The following is a 24,639-nucleotide window of genomic DNA, read 5'->3' as shown; positions in this document are numbered from 1 at the left end:
CGCTCGAAAAATCCTTTCGTTAAGCGGAAATTTAGTTAAGCAGGGCATTCGTTAAGCAAGGCACCACTGTAGTTACTAGGGCCAGATAAGAGAACCCTAGAGAGCCACATTTGGCCCCTGGGCTTGAGGTTCTTCACCCCTGCTCAGTGGCCTGTATGTTTCTCCTTTACAACCTGTCACACATTCCCTCTCGCCTCTTTCATAGTTCCTGCGTGAATATATTGTGGAGATGCCCATGGACGATTACAAACAATGGTTACAGTCTCGAGTGACAATCCCTAAGCGAGCACACAGCGCTCCGCCGATATGCTGAAAGCCCCCCTCCCTGCAAGGGCCGGGTCAAAAAGACTTAAGGACAAAGCTTCATTTTTTGTTTTTGTTTTTTTAAAAAAGAGATCAGACACGTGCCGAGAAAGAGCTGGATGAAGCCGACACCTGGAGTGTCTACTTGGAGAACGTACTCTTGCTCATCCGCCTGGAATGATGCGTGGCTAGGGCCTAAGGGCCACACTCTAGAACCCTCTCAAAAGGCTGGAATTGCTCATTCTCAAAAAAGGTTCATTTGGAATTGCACCACCATCGCTTGCAGCTGCAGGCTCAAAATGACAAGAGAATTGAACAGCCAAAGCCATTTTAACTTTTGCACAGGGTCCTTCCTGCTTTGAAGTTTTAGATGTTTAATTTAATTTGGGACAGGAGGCATGGAATTACATGCCTGCGGCAACCTGTAATTCAGTGAAGGGAGCAGATCCCTTTGCTTGTGGTGATCAGCTCTCTCTGCTGAAAGGGGCAGTTTTGTTTTGTTATTTCTGTATGCTTTGAATTATTAAAAAAATTGTTTTAGCAGTATGCATTCCCGGCGGCTTCTCATCCAGTTAGTACAGCATTAGACTCTTAAGCTCAGGACTGTGTGTTTGAGCCCCATATTGGGCAAGACTCCTGCACTGCAGGGGGTTGGGCTAGATGACCCCCACGGTCCCTTTGAACTCTACAATTCTATGATATACTGAGCTTCCCCTTAGGGATCCAGTATCTGCAGATGGGATTTACTCGCTCATCAGATAACACACCGTCTCCTACTGCCATCTTCCGTACGAGAGAGGGATCTTACTGAACAACCTTGCATGTGATTTTTAAGCAGGGTCCTGGAAGCACATCACTGGATTCTAGAAAACCACAAGTAGCTCTTTTTAATGAATTGCAGCAAACCATACCTGTGCCATGCAGAAGTGCGTATCTGCAAATAATGCTTTAGTACCAGAGTTTCGTTTCAAAGCTTTTTATTAAACTGTCACCCAAGCAGCCTACTTGTCATCTCCCTTTCGCCTCCAATTTCTGAGGCTCTTTAAATTAAGTTTTGATTTACAGAATTTGCAGGCCCCCCCCCGAGCTACAACAACAGCAAATCAGCAGTACATCAAAACAAACTGCTCAACCTCCACAGAACTCTTTAATTCCACTTACACAAAGTGGGAATTGCTCCTTTAACACAAAGGTGGGGGAGGGAGATTCACAACAGGACCAACTACCAATTCTGTGGTGTGTTTTTTTAAAAAAAAATTAAATTGGAGGGAGCCAAATTCTATTTATTTACTTAACCTATCAGAACTCTTAATAAGGCTATTCTGGTATATTTCTTTATTAAATACTCCGGAAGCCCTTTTTCCTTTGTTTTCCATAAGCTCCCATCAGAATTTAGCATTTTCGAAAATGAAAACATTTCCACTGGTGTTTTGAGTTGTAATGTTGATGCAGTGGATGGGTAACAAGGGCCACCTCTCCCTTCTGTGCCTCCAAAATCACGTCAGGATCGTGTCGTCAATCTGCTCAACGGAGTCGGCCTGGCTAGCAAGCTTCTTCAGGGATCGACGGCAGCTCTCGTTCAGCAGTTCCAAACTGGCGGCATCGAGGATCTTGGAGACGCACTGCAGGAAATAATTGTTATTAGAGGAAAGGGTGTGTGGTGTGGGAGGTGGCCACGAAGCCCGCTTCTGTGGCTCATCGTGGCGGCAGCTAATGCTCATTGGGACTGGCAGCGGGGAAAGCAAAGAGATCAGCAATAGGTGGAGCTAGAGCCATGGATGGGCACAGCCACCCTCTTACTGGTTGTAAGAAGAAGGTAGGCAGGTGGGGGACTGGCTAAGAGCAGGTGGGGATTGGTGGGGCAGTGCCCTGTTTGCCCAAACCAGTCTGAGTGAAAACCTTCTTCCTCCTGTTCCAGCATCCGATTAGCAAGTGGCAAATGAAAGCAGTAGGACATCCCATTCTCTCCCTGTATACCTGAAGGAGTGTCTCCAACCCCATCGTTCAGCCCGGACACTGAGGTCCAGCTCCGATGGCCTTCTGGCAGCTCTCTCACTGAGAAAAGTGAGGTTACAGGGAACCAGGCAGCGGGCCTTCTCGGTAGTGGCGCCCACCCTGTGGAACCCCCTCCCATCAGATGTCAAGGAAAGGCCGTATTTACTAGAGTCTAATGTGCCATCAAATCTAATGTGCCCCTTGATTTTCAGAAGCTTGAAACCACAAGAGGTATTTCCTGGCTAACGTAAATGTGCTGTCGAATCTAATGCACACCTTAATTTTCTCGACGCAATTTAGCCCCAAAAGGCGAGCATTCGATTTAAGTAAATACGGTAAATAACTTTTAGAAGGCAACTGAAGGCTGCCCTGCGTAGGGAAATTTTTTATGTCTGATGTCTTGCAGTAGTTTAATTTGTTGGAAGCTGCCCGGTCAGATGGGCGGCACAGAAATAATAATTATTATCCCCTAAACAACATGACACCGCGATGTGGCATCCTTCTGAGGGGGTAACTGGAGGTGGGGGAATGGTGGTCCGCAGTTCCGTATCAAGGGAGTGAGCAGAGAGGACAGATGTCGCATACTACGAAGGACTTGGCTGGCATTAGCACCAGCACAGAACTGGGGGTGGGATATTTTTACAACTTAGGAAGAAGATGCTTCTGCCAATTAGTAGAGAGCATGAGGAAGGGAGGGGAGAGGGGGAAGAGAAACTGACTTCCTCCTCCATGATGGGCCAATACCTGAAGCACTTCCTCGCCCTCTCGCATCTTCAGGAGATTGACGATGGCCTGGTCACTGTAGGCCCTCACGCTGGTGTTCTTGTCTTTTGTATTGTCCAGAAGCGCTTTCAGGATGGGCTTCATTGTCTGGGGATCCAAGGGAGGGAGGGGGCTTTTGTTGGCCCACCAGAGCATCTTCTCTGCCACTAACTTGATGTCGCTGGATGGATTCTGAAGACACTGCAGGGGGGAACACACACACACACACACACACACACACTCTTCAGTTCCGACCAAGAAGCTAATTTTTTACTAACAAAACAATTCAACACAAGCAACTACAAGTTCTTTAGCAATGGCGGAGCTTCATGCTCCGGCACCGGGGGATGGAGAGCAGGCGGGGGTGGGGCTGGCGCGCATCCTGGGGGCGTGGCACCCAGCGCAGGTGGGGGTGCAGCCATGATGGCACCCCACCGGGATTGCACTGCGGGGACGGTGCGCTCCCCCTGCACTCCTCTTCCTCTGCCAGTGGTCTTTAGAAAGACTGATTATATTTACAAGTTACAATTCAGAATTTAAAACAGTGAAAACACATTACAGTCACAGGACACCCACCGTCGGAAGACAGTTGGTGGCGGCCACAGGCCTGTCAAAAAAAAAATAGTGTTTGTGTGCCTGCAAAAGGAAAACGAAAAAGTGGCCAGCCTAGCCTCCAGTGGAAGGGAGTTCCCAAGTCTGGGAGCAGCCACTGAGAAGGCCTCTCTCCTAGGCAATAGCTAGGGGAGAATACCAATGACTAATTGTATACTGATACAAATTCCTCCTTCTGACACGCTCAGCATCTCTCGGCCTCCTGGCTCTCACCCATCCTCAACCCTCCATCCTGGCCCCAAGCAAACTCATACATAAAAAAAAAATCTCACAATGAAGAGGGTACATGGAACCTGCTGGTATTGCACGAGTCTCTTGCTCTAGGGCAGGACAGTCTAACCCAGGCATCCCCAAACTTCGGCCCTCCAGATGTTTTGGACTACAATTTCCATCTTCCCCAACCACTGGTCCTGTTAGCTAGGGATCATGGGAGTTGTAGGCCAAAACATCTGGAGGGCCGTAGTTTGGGAATGCATGGTCTAACCTTTTATACCAAGTGGGCTGCAAGAATACTTCAACATGGAACCTGTGGGCCGCATACTGCCTTGTTGTGCCAGGTTTTGGGGGGGGGGAGTGGAGGTCAAAATTTGACACCACCCTCAACCCTCAATGCTGCCTTCCCAAAGCTGGATTAAGCACTGTGCCAGGCTTTCAGAAGGAGGCATGAGGCTCTGGCAGCGTCCTAGAGCTCCCCTCCCCATTTTCCCAAAGCTGGGGTGTCAAATTTTGCTGAGGTCCGCCAAAAAAAGGCATCGAGGGCCACATGTGGCCCTGAGGCTGTGCAACAAACCACTCTGCTCTAGGGCTTACATGCAGGCTCTTTGGACACAGCAAGGAAAGAGCCACCAAAGGACAGGCCAAACCACACCTGGCTGGTTCCTGGAAAGCAGCTCTCTGATTACCAGCAAAGTCCATCCCATACGTTCAGAAAGGGGCTCACCTTAATGAAGAGGTTGGAGAGTTTGGGGGGCAGATTTCCCCCATTGGCTTCTATGTGGTACTTCATAAGGAAACCCATCCCTCTGATGCCGCTGATTGCAATTGGGATCTGGAGAAGAAGCAGAAGCAGGTAAATGACATTCACAACCTTCGAGGTGGTCCTCGTTCTGTCTTTCAGATCAGGGCACCCCGGATTTAGGGCCTAACAGGAAGCTGTTAGGAAACACCTGACAGCCACACCGGAAGGAGACGCTTACCCGGTCTGCAGTAGTATTGCTAAAGATCATTTCGTGGACACTGTTGCTGTATTTGGGGGCACACACTCTGCCGGGGGCCACGCTGACGGCCACGGAAAGCGCCAGGCTGCGCCCATGCCGCACCATCCAGTCAATGCCAGAGACGTCCGCTGCAGGAGCGAAGGAAGAGAGTTTCTGAGCATGGCATCAGGCCACCACTTCCTATTTCCCCCCCCCCCAAAAAAAATCTGGACGGCACCTCCATTTCAGGATGCCAATCATTTTAAAACAATGGTTCCTAAACTAGGTGGTACTGCCCCCTGAGATTACAGGAGGTGTAAATGGCTATCCGACTTTGAATAGCTTTTAGGGGCACAATACCTCAAGGACGGCCTCTTTCCATATGAACCTACCCGGACCCTGAGATCATCTTCTGATGCCCTTCTTCGTGTGCATCCTCAAGAGGTCAGGAGGGTGGCAACACGAGAATGGGCCTTTTCTGTAGTGGCTCCCCGTCTGTGGAATGCTCTCCCCAGGGAAGTTCATCTGGCGCCTTCATTATAGGTCCCTTTAGGTGCCAGGCAAAAACGTTCCTTTTTAACCAGGCCTTTGGTTGATCCGATTTACATCCTATGCCCTTGGGGGGGGGCTATTGGGTTGTTTTTTTTATTTTTATTAGGTATTTTGTGGTTTTATATCTTGATTTTATTCCGTGAACCGCCCTGAGACCCCCGGGTATAGGGCAGTGTATAAACTCAATCAAGCAATCAATGATCAAGTTCGTCAATTTTGTTAAATAAACTAAATAGTCTTAACTGCATGCTGAATAAATGTGCAATTAATTGTTACTCTTTTGGATTTTATTGTGTTATTATCTTCCTTAGTGTGTTGTGGAAACTACTATTTTGAACAATGCTTTTTTTTTAGAGGGTAGGGGGCACTGGGAATGTTTTTGTGGAACTGAGGGGGCAATGGCCTGAAAAAGCTTTCCCAGTGTAAATTTTAAATCCATAACTTAAGAACTGAACCAGGACACTCCAACCAACCCAACCCCTAGCAAACCACCTAGTCTGAGGTCTGTTGTCATTGTGCATGTAATGGAGTGCAACCGATCATCATAATTTTTACTGCCTCCTAGTGGACAGAGAAGACAGTACTCTCCCCCCCCCCCCAAAGTCTGGACCACTCTATGGTGACAAACAGGGAGGACACCTTTTCTGCTCCTGGGAATCATTCTGCACCACCTGCCAAAGCATACCTAGCAGGTGATTCTGGAGAACGCTGCCGAGTTCTTCTTCCGACAGAAACGCACACAGCTCTGCCAGGCAGCCAGCGGAGGCCATACGGGTGGCATCCTACAAGGAAATATCCCAAGTAACATTGAGGCTTTCCAGCATAACAGAGGTTGATGCATGCACACACTTGGTTTTCTCCAGGTTCTGTTCCTATACACTTAATGCCTGGCATGAGGTCGCCCTTGTACCTTTCACAGTCACTCTCATGTTAATCACTCGATTTTAATCAGTGAGTTCATTTTGCGAACGAGTGGAAAAAATGAATCGAGTGAGGCCCGGGGGGGGGGGGGGTGCAGGGAAGAGAGGACTTGTTGAAAGTCCTGGGAAACAAACTCATCTTGTATTAAAGCGGAGGTAAAGAAGATTGAGAGAAGACTCTCCAACCTTCCTATCCTGTGCAGGTCTGATGCTGGACTTGTATCCTTAGGGCTGCTGTTCTCACTTCTGACTTCCCACCCTTGGGGGATGAGACATCTTTCTTTCTTTCTTTCTTTCTTTCCTCCCTCCCCCTACAGAGATAAAAGAACAAGCAGGGCCCTTTGCACCCCCACCTTAGTAAGATGAAAATATCCTAGTTCTATCAACCAAGTATTTCCTTTAATAAACGTCCTTGTTTTCCTAAATGCAAAGTCTCCATGTGATCGCATTCAGGGTATATAAAAGGTGCTGCTCCAAGCTGAGATTCATTGCTAAGCTCGACTTCAGCCAAGACAAATTCTACCAAGTGTTGTATATGTGGCCCTGAGCTGCTTGGAGAAATGGCAGGAGGAAAAGGTGGTACAGTGGTACCTCTTACTTACGAATTTAATGCGTTCCAAACGGACATTTGAAAGACCAGGTGCGCAGCCTGGGAGTCATTTTAGACTCACAGCTGTCCATGGAGGCACAGGTCAACTCCGTGTCCAGGGCAGCTGTTTATCAGCTCCATCTGGTACGCAGGCTGAGTCCCTACCTGCCCACTGACTGTCTCTCCAGAGTGGTGCATGCTCTAGTTATCTCTCGCTTGGACTACTGCAATGCGCTCTACGTGGGGCTACCTTTGAAGGTGATCCGGAAACTACAACTAATCCAGAATGCGGCAGCTAGACTGGTGACTGGGAGCGGCCGCCGAGATCACATAACACCGGTCCTAAAAGACCTACATTGGCTCCCAGTACGTTTCCGAGCACAATTCAAAGTGTTGGTGTTGACCTTTAAAGCCCTAAACGGCCTCGGTCCGGTATACCTGAAGGAGCGTCTCCACCCCCATTGTTCTGCCCGGACACTGAGGTCCAGCTCCGAGGGCCTTCTGGCGGTTCCCTCATTACGAGAAGCCAAGTTACAGGGAACCAGGCAGAGGGCCTTCTCGGTAGTGGCACCCACCCTGTGGAATGCCCTCCCACTAGAGGTCAAAGAGAACAATTACCAGACCTTTAGAAGGCATCTCAAGGCAGCCCTGTTTAGGGAAGCTTTTAATGTTTGATGAATTTCTGTATTTTAGAATTTCTGTTTTTTTGGAAGCGGCCCAGAGTGGCTGGGGGAACCCGGCCAGATGGGCGGGGTATAAATAATAAATTATTATTATTATTATTATTATTATTAAGTAGAAAGAATTTGTAAGTCGAATCCCATAGGAATGCATTAGGAGAAAAAATTCGTAAGTAGAAAAAATCCTATCTAAACCGCATCCAAGATGGTGGACAGAGCTCCATTCGTTAAGTAGAAACATTCATAAGTAGAGTTATTCATAAGTAGAGGTACTACTGTATTGTTTTTTTGCACAAGCACACACAAAGCTGCCAAGAGGCCCTTGGCCCATCTGTGACTACAACTAGCTGTGGCTCTCCAAGGCTGGAGGTAGCGTCCCTTTAGGCCGTCACTGAGCTATGAGCCTTCTCACAATCAATATGGGGCAGATCAGCTTCCGCAAAAATCAAACTAATTAAAAATACCTCGTCGTGTCCTAACATGCCCAGGAGCACCGTGGTGATGTTCTTCCTAACAGCAGCATCAACTTTAGCACCGGCGCTTTGAGTGACGAACCGCAGGGCCTGGAGCATCGTGTCCCTGAAAAGCAGCAATAAAAGTTAACGCCTGCCAGCCGGTCAGGTACAATCACCTCCTTCAAGTCAAGCCTAATCCTTGGAAATCCTGCCTTGCAGTGACTGGGAGAAGTCCCTCGTCACAGGATACCCCTCCTCCCCCGAGCCAAGAGACAGGAAGCAAACACTCCGTGTGGCTTTTGGTCCACTGACACTTCAGCCTCCCATGATCTCGCTTGCCTGATGCCGGAATCTTCGCTGGTCCGGATGCCGTTCAGCAGCTCGGTAAAGAGCGGGTCGACTTTGGCATGCATGGCAATCAGCTTCCCCAGGGCGTCGGCGGCCTTCAGGCGGACAATGCGGTTGGGATCTTGCAGCGCCTTCGTGAAGGTGGTTTGCAGCTGGGGCAAAAACGGCTTCAGAGCAATGCCCACCTGTAACGTGTCGCAGAAAGCACATCAGCAGAGCCAGCGGCAAAAAAGCGTGACTGCTGGTTCCAAGAAAACATGGCAGCCCATCAATTCTCTGGTTTCTGATTCAAAGCCAATGCAAAAGAATGAAGCACAAAGAAGAGCCTTGTGGACTATTTTAAGCATAGCGGGCTTTCTGAGAGCACCCAGGGTATTGCTTTAAAGGGCAAGATCCTGGCCCTCATGCTCTTAGCATGTGAGGGCAAAGGTGTCCCAAAATCTGCAATTGGAAGGCAAGGAAAAATAAATGCATGAGCATTGTGTGTTTCTTCTATGCTACGAAAATCTGTTTCAAAAGTAGAATACTGTTAACGAATTGCAAAAGACGGCCAGCTCTACAAAAGAACATAAGGAGAGACCTGCTGGATCAGGGCTCATCTAACCCCCACATCCTGCCCTCCCACTGGCTGCCCAGAAGCCCCAATGGGAAGCCTGCAAGGAGGACCCAAGCACAACAGCGCTCTGCTCGCTTGAGATTCCCAGCAACTGGCATTCAGAGGCATACTGCCTCCAACGGTGGAGAAAGAACAGATTTATATGAGACAGTAGGCTTCTCATCCATGAATGTGCTCAGTTCTCTTTTATGGCCACCTAAGCTGGTAGTCCTACAGGTGCCTCCTGCGGCAATGAGTTCCAAAGCTCAGCTGTGGGTTGTGTGGCAAAGCAGTTGGTCCTGAATGCAGAACTGCATCTATCGCACAAATGCAACGTGGCGACGCAATTATGGTATATGAATGACATGCAGCTAAAACCTGACGGGCAACCATGGACTGAAAAGTAATTTAGACACTGGGCGAATTTACTATCTTTGTCCTGGGAGGATGTGTTTTTGTTTATTCTTTTAATGTGCTCAAAGTGGTGTTTGGACCAAAATCATCTACTACAATACCCTTTAACACACACATAAATTATGTTTACGGTAACTTATTTCATCTTCCCTCACCTTCTTATAAAAGTCTGAGGGTAACCAGCATGGCCACATGACCCGGAAGCTGTCTGCGGACAAACACCGGCTCCCTCGGCCTATAGAGCGAGATGAGCGCCGCAACCCCAGAGTCGGACACGACTGGACCTGATGGTCAGGGGCCCCTTTACCTTACTAGGACCCAGGTGGCGCCGTGGGTTAAACCACAGAGTCTAGCGCTTGCTGATCAGAAGGTCGGCGGTTCGAATCCCTGCAACGGGGTGAGCTCCCGTTGCTTGGTCCCAGCTCCTGCCCACCTAGCAGTTCGATAGCACATCAAAGTGCAAGTAGATAAATAGGGACCGCTCCGGCGGGAAGGTAAACGGCGTTTCCGTGCGCTGCTCTGGTTTGCCAGAAGCAGCTTTGTCATGCTGGCCACATGACCTGGAAGCTGTCTGCGGACAAATGCCGGCTCCCTCGGCCTATAGAGCGAGATGAGCACCGCAACCCCAGAGACGGATACGACTGGACCTGATGGTCAGGGGCCCCTTTACCTTACTATTTCATCTTCCCTCACCTTCTTATAAAAGTCTGAGGGTAACCCAAAATACTGAAAAAGAATACAGAAACATGAGGAGAGCACTTCTGGACTGTTCACAGAATCCTAGAATCCTAGAGTTGAAAGAGACCACGAGGGTCATCTAGTCCAACCCCCTGCAATGCAGGAATCTTTTTGCCTAATGTGAGGCTCAAACCTATGGCCCTGAGATTAAGAGTCTCATGTTCTACCGACTGAGCCAGTCCAGCAAAAAGGGAGAGCAGATACTTTATTCTAGTCGCCTTTGGCAAGTAAGCATCTCCTAGAGGTGACCAAGCCAGGAAATGTGATTTGAAAAAACTCTTTCAGGCTACACATAACTAATGTGGGGGTCTGTTGTGGGACAGCAAGCTTGTGGTTTCTGTTTTGGCACTGCAGGCCTGTTGTGAGTAGGAAAGCTGGAGGAAAGAAGCACACAACTTCTAAGCAGGCCTCCTCAACCTTCAGTCCAGATCAGGGGTCCCCAGACTTACGGAGCGGCGGGCCGGTGCCCGCCGCGCCGACCGCGCGGTGGGCCGGACTGCAGGGGAGTGCGCGCGCAGCGGGCCGGAGGGCGGGGGAGTGCTCGCCCGTGCGCATGCGCACACGCACACGGGCGGAAAAAAAATCGGCGAAAATCGCTTGTGCGCATGCGTATGGGCCTCCCCCGACCCGGAAGTGCACCAGAAATGACCTCTTCCGGGTCGGGAGAGGCCCGTACGCATGCGCACAAAGGATTTTTGGCGATTTTTTGCCGATTTTTCAGATCGCCGCTGCGCCGCGCGCCGTGAGAGCGGGCGGCGGCAGCGGGCGGCGGGGGTCGTCGCGGGCCGGATTGGAAGGCCGATTGGGCCGCATCCGGCCCGGGGGCCGTAGTTTGGGGACCCCTGGTCCAGATGATCTCATTCTGATAATACTGCTTTCAAAATGTTTCTAAACACACAGTGACCGCCAAAAGCACTCGCCACTTACCTTCGCCAGCAGAAGGCTTAGCGTCTCAAGCAGCGCCACCTTGACATTCCAGCTGAAGCGGTCTCCCAATATACGGATGAGCGGCCCCGTAATGCTCACGACGGAGGGCTTCAGGGCTTCGGCCGAGGTCAGCCTGATCACAAGCCCCAGCGCCTTGGCCGCCTCCTCCTTCTGCTCCGAGCTGCCCGTCAGGACTCCCTCCCGAAGCACAGGAAGGATGGACGTCACACCCTGTGTAAAAGGGTGGGATGGGGTGGGGTGGGAAACAAGACAAGTGGTAAAATAAATGAAGAGGGAAGGGTTTTTTAAAAAATTATCCTATTATGTATTTTGTATGTATTTTGCGTTTTGTATTGTGATTTTATGTTGTAACCGTTCTGAGACCTGCAGGTATAGGTCAGTAAATAATAATAATAATAATAATAATAATAATAATAATAATAATAGCCCCTTTATGCTCAGCTAGTGGGGGAGAGCAAGCAGAGAAAGGAAGACCTCAGCCTGCTCCTAAGGCGGCCATATTCCCTTCTCTCTGTTTGGCTTTCCCTCCTCTTGACCAGAGAGAGGATTTCTTTTGAGATTCCAGTGGTGTCCCTCATCCAGGTGTGCGGGCCAAATGTGGCTCTCCAGGCTCCTTTGGCTGGCTTTCAGGACTCTCCCCTGGACATGCACCCTCCCTAGCCACACCCTCTTCCCCAGGCCCCGCCCCTCAATGACCCTGCTTTGCACCCTTGTGTGTGTGTTTGTGTGTGTTTTTGCCTGGCTGGAAAGCGTCCCTAAATTCTGACAATATCTCTTTCTTGCCTGGATGGAGGACAGAGAGGGGCATGTGAATATGTGGAAAGACTAGCTTCCTGAACAATGGTACAATCTGCACCCATTTCTCCGCCCACTTTTCCCTCTGGCTCCACCCACCCATCACTGGGCACCCAACCCCTTGGGTTGAAAGATGTCCCCCCCCCCTGCTCTAGTCAGCCAACGAATCATCCTGCCTACCTTTTTAAGGAAGTCCCTTGACCAGAGGTTTTCAACCTTTTTGATTCCATGGCTCCCTTAACCAACTACATTCTTTCTGCAGCACCCCTGTGGGGCTCAGGAGCCCTGTTCTGTCACCCCTTGTCTGCAGAGCTGGCAGCCTCTCGCCCTCTTCCGAACACCCTCCCTTGTGGAGGGTTCCCTCAGCCTCTTCTCCCCTCTCCTTGGGAGACCCCCAGGCAGCTGCTGCAGCTGTCCCTGGTCCCTGAGCTGCCAGCCCCTGCCCCAAAGAGAGGTGCCTCCTCACACTGCCCCACAGGGGCCTGGGAAGCACCCCCTGACCAGCCCCAGAGGCACCATTCACTTGCGGAGCTTGTAGCCAGGGCTGCTGCAACACACAACTGTGCAAGCCTTTGGGAGGCAGAGACGCAAGAGGGCATCAGAGGAAGGGAGGGAAGGAAAGAGGGACAGAGGCCAGTGTTGCCTGGGCACCCCTGACCATCATTCAAGGTGCACCCCAGGATGCCATGGCACACTGGTTGAAAACCACTGCCCTTGACCACCCCCACTCCCACCCCCAATTCTCTCCCTCTCGCAGCCAGAGGAAGGAAAAGATCAACCTAGGCTGGCAGCCCTGCCTTGCACTCTTCTCGAGAGATTTTTTTTTGCAGGCTTAACAGAAACAAGCAACAGTGACAGAAAACCAGAACAGAGCAGGGACCACCATAACGTTCCAGGGTCCCACTGGAGCTCAGAGCTCTTACCTTTTTCAGAATGCAGAACCCAGGGACGTGGTCTCCGCCAGCATCATTGCCTACCATACGGATATCCCTGTGCAGATCCTCAATGAGAGCCAGCTGGTTGCCAGCATCTAATTTCTGGGGGAAGAAGCAGAGATAGGGCTAGGATTAGCAGATGCAGCCCTAAAGAAGAAGAAGAAGAAGCTGGGCAGTTTGGGAATTAGGTACCAGAGAGAGACCCTTCTCCTGCACTGCCCTACCAAACTATTAACACAACAGCCTGGCTATTGGATCAGACCGAAAAGGGCCCATCTAGTCCAGCATCCTGTTCTCACTGTGGCCAACCAGATCCCTGTGGGAAACCCAAAAGCAGGACTCCCCACCCCCCTCCTGCAGTTTCCAGAAACTGGTGTTCAGAAGCACTGCTGCCTCGAATTGTGGAGGCAAAGCATAGCCAACACAGCTAATAGCCAACAGCGGAGGTAAAACAGGTGCTAAGATCTGCTGGGGATGTCCTGCTTGTTATTCCAACTTTAGCTGCTTCTGGGTGGGTGATGAAGTGAGATGGGGCCTTCTTGGTGGTGGCTGCCTTCCCTGCATCCCCAATTACAGAACTTCCTCCCTACATTGGCCTCAAGAGGGCGCAAGGTGTAAACCTTTTGTTTTTCCTTGGCAATGCAATCAACTTTCTTGCTGGTACTGCTACTTGGTATAATGGCATTACAACGCCGTTGCCTTAAAAACAACACGGTAAAAATCCACCAACTGATTGATCATTGATGATTCATTCCCCATGTCTGCATTAAGGGGGTTGTTGTCTATCACATGATGATATATGTTTTCATTCCACAGCGGGAAGTGGGACGAAGACAGGATGTTTGATTTACCGTGTTTCCTGAAGTGGGACTATTGACCTTTGTTTATTCTCTTTGCTGCCTGATGCTAGAGAGAGAGAGGGAGCCATGTTGCAGTGCTCCATGTGTGTTTGTATGTAAATGAAGGTAGATTAGCCAAATGCTGTGTTGCTGAGGTCTGTTACGCAACTGCGCAAACTCTGCGGATCCGTAGGCGTGCTGATGTCAGTTGGCATCAGTCACTGTGATGTTTGGGCTGAAGAATGCTTTTGAAGCTCCCAAACAATTGACCAGGAGGGAGAGAACATGCCAGTCGGGCATGTGTCTCTGCCAGGGTCCTACTTGTGGGTAAGAGATCCTTACACGGAGATCACCTCTTCTGAGGGTCTAACCAAACTCTATCTAATCAATTGACTAAAATTTGCAGCCCTAATGTTGTCCCCGAACCAACCACAGTATCTTCCCTCTCTCCGAAACAACTCACTCTGAATCCTACCTTGGTGATGGCGTTGAGTGCGTCCCAGCTTTCGTTCAGGACCACGGCATTTGTGTCGTTGAAGAGCCGAATCAGGCCTGAGACCAGGCTCCGCAGGTGGGCCGTGTAGTCGGCCTTCGTCTTGGAGCAGTAGATGTTGAGGATGACGGCAGCTGCCTGCCTCATCCCCACCTCGGGGCTGCGTGTCGCCTCCAGCAGGTCCTCAATTATAATCCTCTGCCCGGCCTCGTCCTCCACCGACAGGATGACCACCTGGCAGTTCGACATCTCCTGGAAAAGTAGCAACAGGTGTCCTGTTGGTTTTTGGCCGCAACTTTATCCTGGGAATGAGTCCTTCCCAAGATGGCATGCTGGAGATCCCTTCACCTTGCTGTCCAAAGCCTAAAGGTAATAGACCTCTTCTCCCCATTTAGTGAGCCCTCTTAAAGGTAGGATTTAGTCACACAGTTCAATGGACATATGAAGGCCAAAAGGGAGTGGTGTGGAGCGACACGTTTAGGGTTGGATTACTACAATGTGCTTTCTGTGGGGCTGCCCTTGGGGTTGGTTCAGGGGCTGCAGCTGCTGCAGAATACGGTGGCTATGTTGCTTGTGGGGCCAGACTACCGCTGGTATATAACCCCTTGCTTAGACTGGCTGCCAGGCTACTACTGGGCCAAGTTCAAGGTGCTAGCACTAACATATAAGGCCTGGTTACTTGAGAGACCACCTGAGCCTTATACACCCTGTAGGAGAAACTTCCGCAGACCACGTCCCAAAGATCTCAGAAGCCTCCTCTGGGGTAACTTGGAGGACTTTTAGTGTGTCCGTCCTTGTTCTGTGGAACAACATTCCTGGCGAGACACGACAGACATCCACTACCAGCACTTTCCAGAAACAACTGAAGAGATTTTTGTCCCGACAGGTTTTCCCAGCTGAAATAATGGGTCTTTACCACAAGTGCCCCTTGTTGGGTTTTTACCCTTGTTTTAAATGTATTGGTTGTTTTGGTGTCTCGATGGTTTCTAACCATCTTATATGTAAATCACCTTGAGACAGTGGTTTAGAAAGCAATTGATAAACTCAATGGGGTAATGATGTCACAGAAATGATACAAATCCTCTATCACTGGGAATGGCAGCCCACTGACTGGCAGTCTTCTCTGCCCCTCTCCAGCTTCTCTATTCCTGTGCCACCTTCCACTTGCAACATCACTGCCAGCATCCTTCACCAACCTGGTGCGCTAATGCTGTTTTGGACTAGAATTCCTATCAGTGCCAGACTCTTGCTGGGGGTCCAGCATGGAGTGGTGGTTAGACTAGGACCTGGGAGAGACCAAGGTTCAAATCCCCACTCGGCCATGGAGCTTGCTGGGTGTGACCTTGGACCAGTAACTGCCTCTTGGCCTAACCTACCTCACAGGGTTGTTGTGGGGATTAAAGGAGGAGGTGTGATCCATGTACGCCACCTTGAGCACATTGGAGAAAATGAATAGCTTCAGCTCATCTTTCTCTCCAAAAAACACTCTTACCTGCTGCTCTTCGTTAGTCCCAAGCTTCCCCTTTAGCGCGGACATCATGGCAGGCAAGATCACGCCAAGGTGCCGGGTGAGAGCGTCGCCAGCCACAGATGAGAGGAAGGCCAGGACTCTGGTGTTTACAGGAGGAGAAATAAGCTAAGGGAAACAAGAAATTAGAAATAAGAAGAATATTTTAAACTACTGGCCTGTAACAGGTGGGGTACCCTGCAGCCCTCCACATGTTGTTGGACTACAACTCCCACCCTCCCTGGCTGGGGCTGATGGGAGATGGAGTCCGACAACAATGGGAAGGCTACTGGTTCCCCATCTCTGTCTGACCTACAGCCTGGACACTGACCCCCAGACACTGTTCTGTGACCCCAAATTCCCAAGGGTGTGTTGCACATCAACCAACCAATAGGCTTGCTCTTGAATGTGCACACTCAGAACCATGGTGCCATGGCGGGTAGAGTGTTGGCATACGGCGTGCGAGACCCAGCTTAAAATTCCCGCTTGGCCACAACCTCGCTGGAGGCTGCAAGAAGAGCCTTGCTGGATCAGAACAACGGCCCTGTCTAGTCTAGCAACCTGTTTCCCAAACAGGAAGCCTACGACCAGGACCTGAGCACGCCAGCATTTTCCCAGCCATGTCCCCCAGCATACTGCCCCCGATTCTGGGGACAGCAACACTGCCATCACAACTGGCAGTTGCTGGCAGCTTTATCCTCTATGAGTGAAGTCTAGTTGGTGGCCATCCCTACCTCTTCTGCATCAGTAGATGGAGACCTTGGGCCAGCTGCTGCTTAACCTACGCTACAGGATGGGTGTCAGGATAAAACTGGGAGAGGAGAATCGTGTACTCCACCTTCAGCTCCTCTTAAGGAAAGTGGGAAATATATAAACAGACAAATCCTGGCCCTCTGGGGGGTCCACCTACACTTAGATAGGGTTTCCCCCCCCTATCTGAGGGCCACATTCCCTCCTGAGGGCCAGATGTCAGCAGTAGGAGGGGCCAGAGGCAAAAGTGGGCAGGGCAACAAGACACACATTTTACCTTTGAACAGTAGGCTAGCTTCTACACACCCTTCTCTCTTTGTCGCCCATCCAGGCAGTGTCAAGAGTTCAAGGGCACAGTCCAGCCGGCAAAAACACTCAAGGAGGGTGTAAATTTAGGGCTGGTGAGGGGTGTGGATGGAGTAGAGTTCCAAGAGCCAGTTACATTCCTCACTTCTGATGGAAACATGCATTTTCGAAAACCTTGAGATTTTTATATGCGTGCTTGAAAAGTCTTAAGATATTTTTGGTTATAGAATCATAGATTTGGAAGGGACGCCTGAGGTTCATCTAGTGCAGGCATGTCAAACCTGCGGCCCTCCAGATGTTTTGGCCTACAACTCCCATGATCCCTAGCTAGCAGGACCAGTGGTTGGGGAAGATGGGAATTGTAGTCAAAAACATCTGGAGGGCCGCAGGTTTGACATGCCTGATCTAGTGCAACCCCCTGCAATGCAGGAATAGGCAGCTGTTCCATTCGCGGATCAAACTTGCAACCTTGGGATTATCAGCACCACACTCTATCCAACTGAGCTATTGCACCTGCTTATCAAGGAACTGAGCCGAGAGGGAATCACTTTCAAAGGTTACATAAAGGGCGGGGTGGGGAGTGTTCACACACATACCTTTGGCACCAAGTAAGGCAGCACCACTCGGCTCTTCACAGCCATCACCTGCTTAAGGCCATCCAGAGCGAACTCCGACGTCTCTTCACATTCCTACGAGGAGGAGAAGGAAAGAAGCCATTGCATGTACAGCCATTACAGCCACTGCAAGCATTACTTGTCCAGGAAGCTAAAAGCACTTTAAACATGAAATCGGATTTCATTAGCTCCATTGATGGTCTGGCCACTGCAGGGGGAGGCCTGCCCCATCCTCTCCGCCTGCCAGATCCATCCCCTACAGCAAAGACATAAGATGCCAAGAACTGTGTTGCTGGAGCAGATGGAGACCCGTTTAAGCCAGTGGTGGGAGAATCTGTACTTCTGCTAACTCCCAGCAGCACCCCAGCCAATGGCCACAGAAGATGGGAATTGTAGCATATGGACACTTACAGGTTCCCCAGCCCTAATCCAAGCCCGGTGATTCATCTTCCAACACCCAAATGCCCCTGGAAGTCCCCAAAGCCATGATGCTGGTCCTCAGCATCTGACATTCAGAGATTTGCTGTAGGCAGTCACTGTTCACCAGATTTGGAGTATGTGGCTATTAAATGTAGACCAATCTATCTCCCTAGAGCAGTGCTTCTCAACCAGTGTGCCTCCAGATGTTTTGGGACTACAACTCCCATCATTCCTGACCACTGGTCTTGCTAGCTAGGGATGATGGGAGTTGTAGTCCCAAAACATCTGGAGGCACACTGGTTGAGAAACACTGCCCTAGAGAGTTCACAGCTGTTATGTTAACTGGTGTGTACGTTCCACCAGAGGCCAATGCCAACTTAGCTATGAGGTCTCTGCAGAGATTTATCAGCAGCCAGCAAGACAAGTATCCGGAAGCTGTGCACATCATTGCTGGGGCCCATGGGGTCACGAAGAGTTGGACACGACTAAACAACAACAACAAACTTAAGACTGTGCTCCCAATGTTCTATCAGCATGTTAATTGTGGCTTGAAGATCTTAGTAAAGACTTTCGCCAATTGATCTGCACAGCCCCTCAACACCCTTCCTCTGATACCATCAGGTCCAGCAGCCTTCCTCGGATTCACCATCCTCAATACCTGTCGCACCTCATGCTCCTTTACAGTGAATGTGTGGCTGAAAATGTGTTTTTTTTTTGGCTTTGTTTCTTGTTTTTGTTTTTATGGGATAGCATCCAATTTCATTGTAATTACACAATGACAATGAAGAAATCTAATCTAATCATCTATACACAGAGGTTCCCATTTAGCTTTCATCAATCAGTCCACCTTCCAAGTTATTTTGGGGCTGTTCTCTGCAGCCCCTCAAAATATGGAGAGCTACAGTTGCATATCTTTCCTAATCCAACAGGACACAGAGAGAAAGAACTTCGGATGCGCTCACCAGCTGCTTCAGCAAGAAGGGCAGGATGTCTTCCAGAGCCTGGTACCCGATGGTAGAGTGCAGCTGTTCGAAGGTCTTCGCTGCTGCTTCCCGAACCTCCTCCAAAGGGTCGCACAGAGCTTTCCTCACTGTTGGGACCAGAGACTCTGAGAAACACAGCACCTGGAAAGGGGGCAGAGGAAGACCGCTGCAGGGTGGATTTCCATGGTGATTACAAGAGGAAAGGTGCAATCAAGTTTTCATTTCTTAGTACAGAAAGTCTCGATCTGATGTACAGAGATCTTTCCTATTCTGATTAGTTCAGGAGGGTTCTGGAAGGTTTCTTTCCACGTGGGGAAAGGTGCAATCGACTCCCAGGAAACCAATGCAAACTTGTGTTTTCTGTGAAGTTTCGTTGTACATAATAGAAAGAGGTAAAAAGGTAAAGGACCCCTGGACGGTTAAGTCCAGTCAAAGGCGACTATGGGGTTGCTGCGCTCATCTCGCTTTCAGGCCAAGGGAGCTGGCGTTTGTCCACAGACAGCTTTCCAGGTCATGTGGTCAGCAGGACTAAACCGCTTCTGGCGCAACGGAACACTGTGACGCTGTCCAACTCCATCGCTCTACTGTCCAGCTCCGAGGGCCTTCTGGCGGTTCCCTCGCTGCAAGAAGCCAAGTTACAGGGAACCAGGCAGAGGGCCTTCTCGGTAGTGGCACCCGCCCTGTGGAACGCCCTCCCACCAGATGTCAAAAAGAAAAATAACTACCAGACTTTTAGAGGACATCTGAAGGCAGCCCTGTTTAGGGAAGCTTTTAATCTTTAAGAAATTAGTGTATTATTATTATTATTATTATTATTATTATTATTATTATTATCTGGCAAAATGGGAAGAAAAGGTTCTATGAAGAAAAGTTTACATGGTAAACTTAGAAATATGGTTAATAAACAGAGAAGGAAGATAACAACGTCCTTGTGGGGAAACGGAATCTTTTCACAATTTACTAGAGCAGTTGTTGCTTGGAACTCTGAATTTGATTAAATCTGTTAAATCTGTTTCGTGTCTGATTTTGGTTTCGGATATTTACTATCTTCCGGCATTCCTTAAGTTAACTACATCCTTCTTCTTTTTTATTTTGGTTTCTATGTAAAGCATAATAATACCGTGTTTCTCATATTTTAAGGCATCCCCAAAAAATAAGCCATGACAGGATTTCTAAGGGTTGGTGAAAAATAAGACATACCCCGAAAATAAGCCATGTCGTGTAGCCCCGACCGAGCGAGAGGCGAAGGCGCGGGACCCAGCAGGAGCTCCCTGCCTGCTTCCCCGAGCCGTCGCGCATCGGGGGACAGAGCCGAAGATCGGCGGGCGCTCCTTGCTGGGCTTGACAAGCCCGGCAAACAGCGCCCGCCGATCTTCGGACCTGTCCTGTGTGACAGGCGGGGGGGGGGGGAAGCGGAGATCGTTCTCCGCTCTCCCCCCACCCCCGCCTGTCACCAAAGATCGGCGGGCGCTGTTTGCTGGGCTTGACAAGCCCGGCAAACAGCGCCCGCCGATCTTCGGACCTGTCCTGTGTGACAGGCGGGGGGTGGGGGGGGAAGCGGAGATCGCCTGTCACACAGCACAGGGCCGAAGATCGGCGGGCGCTGTTTGCCGGGCTTGTCAAGCCCAGCAAGGAGCGCCCGCCGATCTTTGGTGACAGGCGGGGGTGGGGGGAGAGCGGAGAACGATCTCCGCTTCCCCCCCACCCCCGCCTGTCACACAGCACAGGTCGGCGGGCGCTGTTTGCCGGGCTTGTCAAGCCCAGCTAGGAGCGCCCGCCGATCTTCGGTGACAGGCGGGGGTGGGCGGAGAGCGGAGAACGATCTCCGCTTCTCCCCCACCCCCGCCTGTCACACAGGACAGGTCCGAAGATCGGCGGGCGCTGTTTGCCGGGCTTTTCAAGCCCAGCAAACAGCGCCCGCCGATCTTCGGTGACAGGCGGGGGTGGGCGGAGAGCGGAGAACGATCTCCGCTTCCCCCCCACCCCCGCCTGTCACACAGCACAGGTCGGCGGGCGCTGTTTGCCGGGCTTGTCAAGCCCAGCTAGGAGCGCCCGCCGATCTTCGGTGACAGGCGGGGGTGGGCGGAGAGCGGAGAACGATCTCCGCTTCTCCCCCACCCCCGCCTGTCACACAGGACATTTCCGAAGATCGGCGGGCGCTGTTTGCCGGGCTTGTCAAGCCCAGCAAACAGCGCCCGCCGATCTTCGGTGACAGGCGGGGGTGGGCGGAGAGCGGAGAACGATCTCCGCTTCCCCCCCACCCCCGCCTGTCACACAGCACAGGTCGGCGGGCGCTGTTTGCCGGGCTTGTCAAGCCCAGCTAGGAGCGCCCGCCGATCTTCGGTGACAGGCGGGGGTGGGCGGAGAGCGGAGAACGATCTCCGCTTCTCCCCCACCCCCGCCTGTCACACAGCACAGGTCCCAGCAAGGAGCGCCCGCCGATCTTCGGACCTGTCCTGTGTGACAGGCGGGGGTGGGGGGGAAGCGGAGATCGTTCTCCGCTCTCCCCCCACCCCCGCCTGTCACCAAAGATCGGCGGGCGCTCCTTGCTGGGCTTGACAAGCCCGGCAAACAGCGCCCGCCGACCTGTGCTGTGTGACAGGCGGGGGTGGGGGAGAAGCGGAGATCGTTCTCCGCTCTCCGCCCACCCCCGCCTGTCACCGAAGATCGGCGGGCGCTCCTAGCTGGGCTTGACAAGCCCGGCAAACAGCGCCCGCCGACCTGTGCTGTGTGACAGGCGGGGGTGGGGGGGAAGCGGAGATCGTTCTCCGCTCTCCGCCCACCCCCGCCTGTCACCGAAGATCGGCGGGCGCTCCTAGCTGGGCTTGACAAGCCCGGCAAACAGCGCCCGCCGACCTGTGCTGTGTGACAGGCGGGGGTGGGGGGGAAGCGGAGATCGTTCTCCGCTCTCCGCCCACCCCCGCCTGTCACCGAAGATCGGCGGGCGCTGTTTGCTGGGCTTGACAAGCCCGGCAAACAGCGCCCGCCGATCTTCGGGCCTGTCCTGTGTGACAGGCGGGGGTGGGGGGGGAAGCGGAGATCGTTCTCCGCTCTCCCCCCACCCCCGCCTGTCACCAAAGATCGGCGGGCGCTCCTTGCTGGGCTTGACAAGCCCGGCAAACAGCGCCCGCCGATCTTCGGACCTGTCCTGTGTGACAGGCGGGGGTGGGGGAGAAGCGGAGATCGTTCTCCGCTCTCCCCCCATCCCCGCCTGTCACCGAAGATCGGCGGGCGCTCCTAGCTGGGCTTGACAAGCCCGGCAAACAGCGCCCGCCGACCTGTGCTGTGTGACAGGCGGGGGTGGGGGAGAAGCGGAGATCGTTCTCCGCTCTCCGCCCACCCCCGCCTGTCACCGAAGATCGGCGGGCGCTCCTAGCTGGGCTTGACAAGCCCGGCAAACAGCGCCCGCCGACCTGTGCTGTGTGACAGGCGGGGGTGGGGGGGAAGCGGAGATCGTTCTCCGCTCTCCGCCCACCCCCGCCTGTCACCGAAGATCGGCGGGCGCTCCTAGCTGGGCTTGACAAGCCCGGCAAACAGCGCCCGCCGATCTTCGGACCTGTCCTGTGTGACAGGCGGGGGTGGGGGAGAAGCGGAGATCGTTCTCCGCTCTCCGCCCACCTCCGCCTGTCACCGAAGATCGGCGGGCGCTCCTAGCTGGGCTTGACAAGCCCGGCAAACAGCGCCCGCCGACCTGTGCTGTGTGACAGGCGGGGGTGGGGGGGGAAGCGGAGATCGTTCTCCGCTCTCCCCCCACCCCCGCCTGTCACCAAAGATCGGCGGGCGCTCCTTGCTGGGCTTGACAAGCCCGGCAAACAGCACCCGCCGATCTTCGGACCTGTCCTGTGTGACAGGCGGGGGTGGGGGAGAAGCGGAGATCGTTCTCCGCTCTCCCCCCATCCCCGCCTGTCACCGAAGATCGGCGGGCGCTCCTAGCTGGGCTTGACAAGCCCGGCAAACAGCGCCCGCCGACCTGTGCTGTGTGACAGGCGGGGGTGGGGGAGAAGCGGAGATCGTTCTCCGCTCTCCGCCCACCCCCGCCTGTCACCGAAGATCGGCGGGCGCTCCTAGCTGGGCTTGACAAGCCCGGCAAACAGCGCCCGCCGACCTGTGCTGTGTGACAGGCGGGGGGGGGGAAGCGGAGATCGTTCTCCGCTCTCCGCCCACCCCCGCCTGTCACCGAAGATCGGCGGGCGCTGTTTGCTGGGCTTGACAAGCCCGGCAAACAGCGCCCGCCGATCTTCGGACCTGTCCTGTGTGACAGGCGGGGGTGGGGGAGAAGCGGAGATCGTTCTCCGCTCTCCGCCCACCTCCGCCTGTCACCGAAGATCGGCGGGCGCTCCTAGCTGGGCTTGACAAGCCCGGCAAACAGCGCCCGCCGACCTGTGCTGTGTGACAGGCGGGGGTGGGGGGGGAAGCGGAGATCGTTCTCCGCTCTCCCCCCACCCCCGCCTGTCACCAAAGATCGGCGGGCGCTCCTTGCTGGGCTTGACAAGCCCGGCAAACAGCACCCGCCGATCTTCGGACCTGTCCTGTGTGACAGGCGGGGGTGGGGGAGAAGCGGAGATCGTTCTCCGCTCTCCCCCCATCCCCGCCTGTCACCGAAGATCGGCGGGCGCTCCTAGCTGGGCTTGACAAGCCCGGCAAACAGCGCCCGCCGACCTGTGCTGTGTGACAGGCGGGGGTGGGGGAGAAGCGGAGATCGTTCTCCGCTCTCCGCCCACCCCCGCCTGTCACCGAAGATCGGCGGGCGCTCCTAGCTGGGCTTGACAAGCCCGGCAAACAGCGCCCGCCGACCTGTGCTGTGTGACAGGCGGGGGTGGGGGGGAAGCGGAGATCGTTCTCCGCTCTCCGCCCACCCCCGCCTGTCACCGAAGATCGGCGGGCGCTGTTTGCTGGGCTTGACAAGCCCGGCAAACAGCGCCCGCGTGCACTTTATTAAAAAATAAGACATCCCTCAAAAATAAGCCATGTCGTGTTTTTTTGAAGAAAAAATTAATATAAGACATGACTTATAATATGAGAAACACGGTAATGACGACTAAAATAAATAACTAAAGCAGCCCACCCCACCAGGTTCCAGGTTACCGCTGCTGTGAACAAGAACTTACAGCATCTCTGCTGGTGGACTTCATGATCTCACTCAGGCCAATGCAGACGCCTTGCCTCTTGTCGCTCTTCTCCGACCTCAGACCTTCCTCCAAAATGGGGATGATTTCTGGAAGAATCTTCTCCCCCAGCTTCCGGACAAGGTCCCCCAATGTGCGTGCTGCGATCTGCCAATAGAGAATTTTAGGTGTGTCAAAACAGAGCCAGTCACAAGGTTTTAAAAGAAGCAAAAACAACTGCACTTGGGAAGGGCTACTTGTCCCCACTCTTATTCACCGTGAATGTCCCATTATGCTTTCCCTATTATTATTATTATTATTATTATTATTATTATTATTATTATTATTATTTATTACATTTCTATCCCACCCTTCCTCCCAAAGGAGCCCAGGGCAGTAAACACACGTGATAAAACAATTATTCTTACAAGAGAGAGATGAAAGAACGGGTGGGGGGAATTGAAACAATTAAAGCATCTGCTAAACGATTCTAATACAGATGGCAGGCTTTGAAAAAATCTCTGCCTAAAAAGTTGTGTTGGGGAAGGAAGGTCTTCAGCGGGTGCCAGAATGGCAACAAGAGAGACCCCTGTATAATATTTAACAAGAGGGGCTTCCAAAGGGTGGTGCCACCACAACAAAGGCAAGACTCCTATGTTGCATGAAACGGACCACATGATAGGTTGGTATCTGCTATCGACTGAGTAGCAACAGATCGCTGCCTTATGGAGCTCACATTCCAAGTTTTAAGGATGAGGAGAAAGGTGGAGGAAAAGGTTGAGAGG

At 52.3% G+C, this 24,639-nt stretch overlaps 2 protein-coding genes across 2 annotated transcripts in view; one reads left to right on the top strand and one right to left on the bottom strand.

Moving 5' to 3' along the window:
* CCDC60 (coiled-coil domain containing 60) overlaps positions 1-851 on the top strand; it is a 53,070-nt gene extending 52,219 nt beyond the window's left edge. The window contains exon 16 of the mRNA XM_035098571.3: positions 206-851. Coding sequence (XP_034954462.1) covers positions 206-313 — 108 coding nt within the window. The 3' untranslated portion in view covers positions 314-851. The remainder of the gene's footprint in view (positions 1-205) is intronic.
* Positions 852-1,263: 412 nt separating this feature from the next.
* GCN1 (GCN1 activator of EIF2AK4) overlaps positions 1,264-24,639 on the bottom strand; it is a 66,656-nt gene continuing 43,280 nt past the window's right edge. The window contains exons 45-58 of the mRNA XM_035098566.3: positions 23,858-24,022; positions 18,729-18,890; positions 17,329-17,421; positions 15,662-15,805; positions 14,152-14,421; positions 12,826-12,939; positions 11,087-11,317; positions 8,404-8,597; positions 8,074-8,188; positions 6,106-6,202; positions 4,869-5,017; positions 4,613-4,720; positions 3,043-3,261; positions 1,264-1,925 (exon numbers count right to left, since the gene is read on the bottom strand). Coding sequence (XP_034954457.1) covers positions 1,800-1,925; positions 3,043-3,261; positions 4,613-4,720; positions 4,869-5,017; positions 6,106-6,202; positions 8,074-8,188; positions 8,404-8,597; positions 11,087-11,317; positions 12,826-12,939; positions 14,152-14,421; positions 15,662-15,805; positions 17,329-17,421; positions 18,729-18,890; positions 23,858-24,022 — 2,187 coding nt within the window. The 3' untranslated portion in view covers positions 1,264-1,799. The remainder of the gene's footprint in view (positions 1,926-3,042; positions 3,262-4,612; positions 4,721-4,868; positions 5,018-6,105; positions 6,203-8,073; positions 8,189-8,403; positions 8,598-11,086; positions 11,318-12,825; positions 12,940-14,151; positions 14,422-15,661; positions 15,806-17,328; positions 17,422-18,728; positions 18,891-23,857; positions 24,023-24,639) is intronic.

This window comes from Zootoca vivipara, chromosome 16 (genome assembly GCF_965207765.1).
Source record: "Zootoca vivipara chromosome 16, rZooViv2.hap1.1, whole genome shotgun sequence".
Classification (NCBI taxonomy): domain Eukaryota; kingdom Metazoa; phylum Chordata; class Lepidosauria; order Squamata; family Lacertidae; genus Zootoca; species Zootoca vivipara.
The sequence above is the reverse complement of the archived record's forward strand: the minus strand, read 5'-3'. Positions and strand labels throughout refer to the sequence as shown.